Source organism: Lonchura striata, chromosome 18 (genome assembly GCF_050655825.1).
Source record: "Lonchura striata isolate lonStrDom1 chromosome 18, ASM5065582v1, whole genome shotgun sequence".
In the NCBI taxonomy this organism is placed as follows: Eukaryota; Metazoa; Chordata; class Aves; order Passeriformes; family Estrildidae; genus Lonchura; species Lonchura striata.
The window spans coordinates 14,943,168-14,950,558 of NC_140720.1; the positions used below are offsets into that span (position 1 = coordinate 14,943,168).

A 7,391-nucleotide genomic window follows, 5' to 3' on the forward strand; every position below is an offset into this window, starting at 1 on the left:
TGTTCTGTTCCAGGCTTCACTCTTACAGCATGCAGCCAAGTGAGACTCAATTGATGGGTGAAGATCCCTAAAATGAGGGGTGTTGGATGTGTCACAACACAGAGCCCTGACCTTGCTGTCTGACCATCACCAAGCCCCTCTCTGCTCCTGGAGAGGGTGAGAGCAGCCATGTGCATGTCAGAGGGGATTTGGGGGTGCTGGAGGCAGTGTTGAGGTGCAGCCCCCCAGGCTGGGAGCTGTGCAGAGCCTGCCCCCAGCCCGCTGTCATCCTTTGGGACCTCATTGCTGACCAGGGACCAGAAAAAAGCAGGTGCCAGTGGTGCCCATGGCCTGGGAGAGGGACCACAGTGATGGCTTTGGGCTGGGAGCTGAGTTAGGGTTGTCCTGGGACGTGTCTTCAGAGTGGTCATAGCTTGGCTGGGCAGCTCTAGAGCTGGGCAGGGTCAGCCATGGGCTTGGGAGGCTGTTGGAAAGGCTGGGGTGGAAGAATGGGGGAGCAGAATCAGTGTCTCTGACAGGGGCCATGGGGATATTGCACCTTGTGCCATGCCAGCACAGGGACCTGTGCCCTTGGGCAGTGCAGAGATGGTGAGCAACATCTCCATCCCCAAGGTGAGTGGATTGAACCCCTCAGTGCGTGTGGGATCCATTGGAGGCAGATCCTGTGGCTCTCAGAGCAGAGGTAGATGAGGGCATGAGAAAAGTAGGGCTTTTAGCTGTGTTTGTGCAGCTGCTTCAGTGTTTTCCCTGCCTGTGAAGGGTTGAGCAGGGAGATAAATGCAGATGTAATTAATGGAGCTGCTTATATGCTGCTGTCTGTGACTTATGCTGGGAACAGGACTAGACTAAATATCACCATCACTGATAGGAGGAGGTGGCCAATTTATGGCCCTCTCTGTGGGGAGAGGAAGATTTGGTTATAATAACACTTAGCAGGGGAAAAAAATGTTTTACAGTCAAAAGTTTCTCAAGAAAAAAAGGCCAAGTACTGGAGCTGGGTGGAGGAGGGCTGTGTCAGGACCAGACCCCATGGGGAGCCAGGGTCCTGTACAGAAACACCCACCCCAGTCCTGGGGAGCTCTGCCATGGGGGTTCACAACAGTGAAATGTGTGCAGGCAGACTTAGATCCTCTGTAATGGCAATTTATGGAGACCTGACTGATGGGAGCTGTTGGGGGGCACAGCTGGGAATTGCAGGGATGCACTGCACAGCTCAACCCCGCTCCCCTACCCTTTGGCCACCACCTCTGGCTGTGCTCTGCCATGGGGTTTTCAAAAGGGTGACTTGATCCTAGTCCTGTGATGCTCTTCTGGTAAACAAAAGGAAGGATTTCACTTCCAGCTCTTGGCTGGTGGCAGTCCCAGGGCTCGGGCACCCGTGGAACCTTTGCAGGGTTAAGAGGTGGGAGTGTGAATCACAGCAGCCTCTTGTGGGCAGCTGCACTCAGCGGGTGCAGTGACATTCCTGTGCCGCAGTGTCCCCCTCCAAGGATGTCCTCACCCATATCCTCCATCCCCCACAGCTTCCCTGCATCCAGCAGGACCCACCACCCCCAAGCCTCTCCTCTGCTGAAGCTGTGGGGCCTCCCAAAGGAGCTGGACACGGCAGGTGGGATGGAGGGGCTTTATTGAGGCTTCCCTGGCTTGCTGGGCACCCCCAGCTCTCACACAGCCCTGGCTGTCCCGTTCAGGGGAGCAGTGTCAGTGCCCTGCTTGTCTCCACGAGCACCCTGCCTGCTTGAGATGCTGAGCTGTCCCCAGGCTGTCCAAATGCATTAAAATCCTTTCCCTGCCATGGGTCCATGGCTGTGCTTCCCTGGCAAACAACCTCCCTCCCCTTGGTCCTTGGTGACCTTCTGCGCTTCACTCCTGGATTTTCCTACCTGAGCTGGGTTTGTGCCCAGTGCTGCCCTGGGATGCAGCTCCTAAACCAGGACACAAACAAACCAAGATTTTCCAGATGTCCCTAAAAGTGCACCCACAAGCTAGAGATGCTGTGCTGGTTGGAGGGGCCAGAGCTTTTCACAGGCTCTGGGTGTAGATGCAACAGGGAGTAAGTCCATCCACGACAGAGGAACAGGTTTACACGTGGCAGTGGATTTTGGGTTTGATCTCTCTGCTCTCAGGAGGTGCTTGGTGGAAGCGAATCCTGTTCTTGGTTAGTTCTTGGCTGAGTTTGTATCAGCAGCATCACGGTCGTGACATCTGGATGCATTTGAATGAAAAGGTTTCAGCTGGACACATTTCAACCCAAAACAGAGCCCAGCCCCAGGCCTGCAGGAGACTGCAAAGCCGTGGGGTGGGAGGGAGCTCTGCTAGCTGACAGTGAAGGTGACAGAGGAGCCATCTGCTCCCTGCTGCTGCCCCTCCAGCCCTGCCTCCCGCCAGGGCTGTGCGGGGACCCTGCAGCGCGCGGCCAAGCGGCCGGGCAGCGCTTCGCTCGGCTGGGTCACCTCGCTGAGCTCTGCCTCCAGCGTGCTCACCGTGTTGGCGGCCTGGGCGTGCACCCTGTGCTCTGCCTTCCTGTGCAGGAGGCAGCTGAAGATCTTCTTGAAGCCCTTGCGGAAGTGTTTGGAGACCAGGGCGTAGACGATGGGGTTCACGCAGGAGTTGGCGTAGGAGATGACGTGCGAGAGGATGCGCAGCACGTACGTGGAGTGGTTGAGGGGGAAGTACCCAAACCACACGCAGAGAATGACCAGGTGATGGGGCAGCCAGCAGAGGCAGAAGAGCACGGCAACGATGATGATCATCCTGGTGACCTTCCTCTTGGCCTTCTTGGACTCCGACATGTCTTGGAGAGGGTCCACAGACCGCCACAGGTAGCGAATAGTCCGCACGTAAGTGAGGCTCAGGATGAGCACGGGGATGATGTAGCTGAAGACGAAGGTGCAGATGTCCATGATCTTGCGCTGGGAGATCTCCCAGATGGGGTGGCAGACAGTCAGGTTGGCCAGCTGGAACTCCTGGTAGTAGCTGAGGTAAGGGCCCGAGAAGATGAAGGAGAGGCCCCAGATGAGACAAATGGCCAGGAGGGCGTTCCTGGGTGTCCTCAGCTCCCTGGAGTGCAGGGGGTATCGTATGGCCAAATACCTGCATGGGAGAGGGAGAGGGACATGCTGCAGTGCTGGGGAGGGCACAGAGAGAGCAACGCCAGAGCAGGTTGGACAGAGGGCAGAAATGATGGATTTGAGATTTCCAGGGCAGTTAGTCACACAGCTGATTCCCTGGTGCTTCTTAGGGAACCTGCAGCACAAAGGATTGAGGAAGATTCTCCCCCTGACCCAGTCCCATCACCCTCTGCTCTTGGCAGTGGTTGTGGGGACAATGGGGATGGTCCCATTCGGTCCCTCCCCTAATCCAACAGACCCTCACTTCACCATCAGTGTCTGGCACAAGTGGTTGGGGTAGTGAGGATACAAAAACAGGAGTAAGTGCCCAAGATCCCCAGACACAGCATTCCTTGTACTGGCACACGTGAGAACACATCACCCCTTTTCAGGTCTGTAATTAGCTGGTCCTGCAATTACACCAGATCTGAGGCTTGTGCAAGCTCTCCCTTGCTCAACACATCTGTTCCTTCTGCTCTGTGGGATCCCGGGAGAGAGGCAGCCCCTGGATGTGTTTTAGCTCCTGGGGGTGCTCTCAGCAGCCAGTGCAGGGCTCTGCTGGGATGGTAGGACACATTCAGCCGGGCTCCAGGGTTCCCAGGGGCCTGGCACATGGACTTTCCACATCCCACCTTGCAGGGTTTGAACACTGAGTGGAGCAGCTCCAGGAGCTCCCAGCCTCTCACTTGCTGCAGGGTCATAACTCACCGGCCCTTGCAGAGGCAGGGACTGAGGTAAAGCACAGGCAGGAGCACCAGGCTTCCCAGCAAAACTCACCCTGGAATGGGCTGGGATAACCTCTGGGACAAGGGACAGCACCAGGACAGAAAGGGGCTTTTTGCTAATAGAAGGGGAGGGTGGGAAAATCAGTGTCCCAGCTCAAACATCCCGGTTTTTTCTCCTCAAGGTCTGCCTGCTTTGACAGGGGCTGTTGGGAGGGTAGGGGCTCTCTTCATGCATCCCAGGAAGAGCCAGAGCTGCACAGGGCCTGAGCTTTCCTTCTTTCTCATTTTTCATCCCCACTTCACTGCCAGGGCCTGTGGATAAATCCCAGTCCTACAGCTTTGGGGTCTGAAAGCTTCTCCAGCTGGGTACTGGGGCCAGGGATCCCCATCCAGTCCTCTGCAGCACCTCACACTGGATGTTTGCACTTCCTCACATGCATCAACTGGGAAACGCTCCTCGATTCCCCCAGGAGCCCCGGGGAGATCACAGCAGTCAGGATTTAACTCCAGGGGAATTTGTCTCCTCCCTGCCCTGGTGGGATCCAAAGAAAGGGGATGAAGGCAGCCCCCCACCCCATTCCCTTTCCTACCTGTCGAGGGAGACGGTGGCCAGGGTGAAGCTGCTGGCGTACATGGTGAGGTAGATGAAGAAGTGCACGGCCTTGCACATGAAGGGCCCGAACACCCATCCCTCCAGGGTGTAGATGGTGGCTTGGAAGGGGACGCAGAAGAGGATGAAGCAGAGGTCGGCCACCCCCAGGTTGAGGATGAAGAGGTTGGTTGTGTTCTTCACCTGCCCGTTGCGCAGCAGCACGGCCAGGACCAGGCTGTTGCCCACGGTGCCCACGAGGAAGATGATGAGGTACACGAGTGGGATGATCACGGACTCGGGCTGCCAGCCCGCCCCGGAGCCCGCCAGCGAGCCGTTCATGGCCAGGGGCTGGAGGGGGCAGCGGGCGTGGAGAAGGCACCGGGGGGGCACACGGGGTGAGGGGGTGCACGGGGAGATCACTGTGGGGTGCACCGGGATTGCACGGGAAGCGGGGTGCAGGGAGAGCTGGGGAGCACAGAAGGGAAAGGGAAAGGGGGTGCAGGGAGAGCACGCTGGGGAGCACAGAAGGGAGGGAAAGGGAAAAGGGGGTGCAGGGAGAGTACGCTGGGGAGCACAGAAGGGAGGGAAAGGGAAAGGGAAAGGGGGTACAGGGAGAGCTGGGGAGCACAGAAGGATGGGAAAGGGAAAAGGGGGTACAGGGAGAGCACACTGGGGAGCACAGAAGGATGGGAAAGGGAAAAGGGGGTGCAGGGAGAGCACGCTGAGGAGCACAGAAGGGAGGGAAAGGGAAAAGGGGGTGCAGGGAGAGCACGCTAAGGAGCACAGAAGGGATGCACGGGAAAAGGGGGTGCAGGGAGAGCACGCTGGGAGCACAGAAGGGAAAGGGAAAGGGAAAAGGGGGTGCAGGGAGAGCACGCTAAGGAGCACAGAAGGGATGCACGGGAAAAGGGGGTGCAGGGAGAGCACGCTGGGAGCACAGAAGGGAAAGGGAAAGGGAAAAGGGGGTGCAAGGAGAGCACGCTAAGGAGCACAGAAGGGATGCACGGGAAAAGGGGGTGCAAGGAGCCTGCAGCGGGGAGCGCACCGGGGATGCACGGGAAGGGGGAGGACGGTGAAAGGGGAGCACGGAGAGCGCACGGGAGCCGCACGGGAGCCGCGGTGCATGGGGAGCGTGCGGGGGTCCCGCCGGGGCGCACGGGGAGCGGGCGGGGGAGCCGGGCGCCCTTCACCTCCTCCGGGTCTGCGGGAGCCCGCGGGCGCTCGGGGCGGCTCCGGCGGCTCCGGCGGCTCCGGCGGGGCGGCTCCGGCGCTCTCCGTGCGCCGGCGGAGCGGGGGGGCCCGGGGGCTCCGGGGCGCGGCTCCCGCCCGGCCCCGCGCATCGCGCCCCGGGGAGGGGATGCCGACCCCGCTCCCCCCGGGGGAGCGAGGGGCTCGGGCCGGCTTTGCCCTGGGATGGGGGTGAAATGTCAGGCAGTGCTGCTATCCCTGCGGAGGGGCTGGGCACCCCAAAGGGAGCTGGACACCCGAAGTGAGGCGGCTGCGGGGGTTTTCTGACCGCCTCCCCCTTCAGTAGTCACTGAAAGAGGGTTTGTTCAACCCCAGGGGCTGCAGGTTTTTAGGAATCGGGGTTCCTCTGCCTGCTTCCGTTTATCCTCCACATTGTCCAGTGAGCAGCTAAATCCTTGCACCAAAACACCCGAGGTGAGCCCAGGTTTTTAGGAGAAACTGAATTTCTCCCCACGGCTAGGAGAGCAGCGTGATACGTTGCAGCGAGAACAGATTTTTTTTTCGTGCTGTGTCTTCTTTCTGCAAAATTGCCTTTTTGGTCCTGCACAGATGGAAGCCTTGGGACCGGCCGGTGCAATCAGCTCTCCAAGGACTCTTGGCCTAACCCCACCCCAGCCTGCCTTGTTTTGCTTATGTGGAGAGAGAAATCCTTAATCCATCAATTACTTCTGTACCTAAGTCACTCCACAGCTTCTCCGTTCTCTTCATGGGTGCTCAGAGCTGAGCTGGGGGCTCTGGGGACACTCACAGCCCTGTGACACGGCCGCCGCAGCACACACAGAGCCCTTCCCACCCTCGGCTGCCCACCAGGACCCCCCCAAAACCAGTTCCTGTTTGGAGGTGACCAAACCCCTTTGGGGTGAGGATGCTCCGTGTTCCTGATGACATCCCACAGGGGATCCCCGTTCCTGATCCCCGTTCCCAATCCCTGATCCCCATTCCCAATCCCTGATCCCCGTTCCCTGTCCCTGTTCCCAATCCCCATTCCCGTTCCCAGTCTCGATCCCCAATCCCCGTTCCCAATCCCTGATCCCCGTTCCCGCTCCTGATCCCTTTCCCTGTTCCCTATCCTGATCCCCGATCCCTATCCCCGTTCCCGTTCCCAATTCCGATCCCCGCTCCTGTTCCCAATCCCGATCCGTGTCCCTGTTCCCAATCCCTGTTCCCCGCTCCCGTTCCCAATCCCGATCCGCGTCCCTGTTCCCGATCCCCGTTCCCCGCTCCCAGTCCCGATCCCCGATCCCCTTCCCCGTTCCCTATCCTGATCCCCTTTCCCCGCCCCCGTTCCCAGTCCCCGTTCCCAATCCCTAACCCCGTTCCCGATCCCCGTTCCCGATCCCAATCCCGATCCCCGTTCCCGATCCCCGTTCCCGATCCCCGTTCCCGTTCCCAATCCCGATCCCCGTTCCCTTTCCCCGTTCCCTTTCCCCGTTCCCGATCCCCGTTCCCATCCCCGTTCCCGATCCCCGTTCCCTTTCCCCGTTCCCGTTCCCAATCCCTTTCCCCGTTCCCGTTCCCAATCCCGATCCCCGTTCCCAATCCCAATCCCCGTTCCCTTTCCCGCTCCCGCCCCCGTTCCTGTCCCGGCTCCCCGCATCCTCCCCGTTCCCAATCACGATCCCCGTTCCCGATCCCCAATCCCAATCCCCGTTCCCGTCCCGGCTCCCCCCCGTTCCCGTTCCCGATCCCCGTTCCCTTTCCCGCTCCCGTCCCGGG

General features: G+C 59.6%; 2 protein-coding genes across 6 annotated transcripts in view; both read right to left on the minus strand.

Moving 5' to 3' along the window:
- Window positions 1–7,391, minus strand: part of LOC146765845 (uncharacterized) — a 189,074-nt gene that overhangs the window by 85,689 nt on the left and 95,994 nt on the right. The window lies entirely within an intron of this gene.
- GALR2 (galanin receptor 2) lies at window positions 1,611–6,522 on the minus strand. 5 transcript variants are annotated; one of them, XM_085557011.1, is made up of 4 exons: window positions 6,350–6,522; window positions 4,629–4,775; window positions 4,426–4,546; window positions 2,176–2,976 (listed from the first exon to the last, which is right to left on the minus strand). In XM_085557011.1, the coding sequence occupies exons 1-4, from the start codon at window positions 6,381–6,383 to the stop codon at window positions 2,316–2,318; spliced, it is 963 nt and encodes a 320-aa protein (XP_085413137.1). In that variant the 5' UTR covers window positions 6,384–6,522; the 3' UTR covers window positions 2,176–2,315. The 5 variants fall into 5 exon arrangements, with proteins under 5 accessions (XP_021397318.1, XP_085413137.1, XP_085413135.1 ...); XM_085557009.1 differs by having other exon boundaries at window positions 2,176–3,093; XM_021541643.3 differs by lacking the exon at window positions 6,350–6,522 and having other exon boundaries at window positions 1,611–2,205; window positions 2,484–3,093; window positions 4,426–5,405.

Coding starts and splice junctions, on each gene's coding strand:
- GALR2 (XM_085557008.1), bottom strand. CDS start 4,766: ATGAACGGCTCGCTGGCGGGCTCCGGGGCGGGCTGGCAGCCCGAGTCC. Junction 3,094..4,425: donor GCCACCGTCTCCCTCGACAG/GTAGGAAAGGGA, acceptor TCTCCCATGCAG/GTATTTGGCCATACGATACC.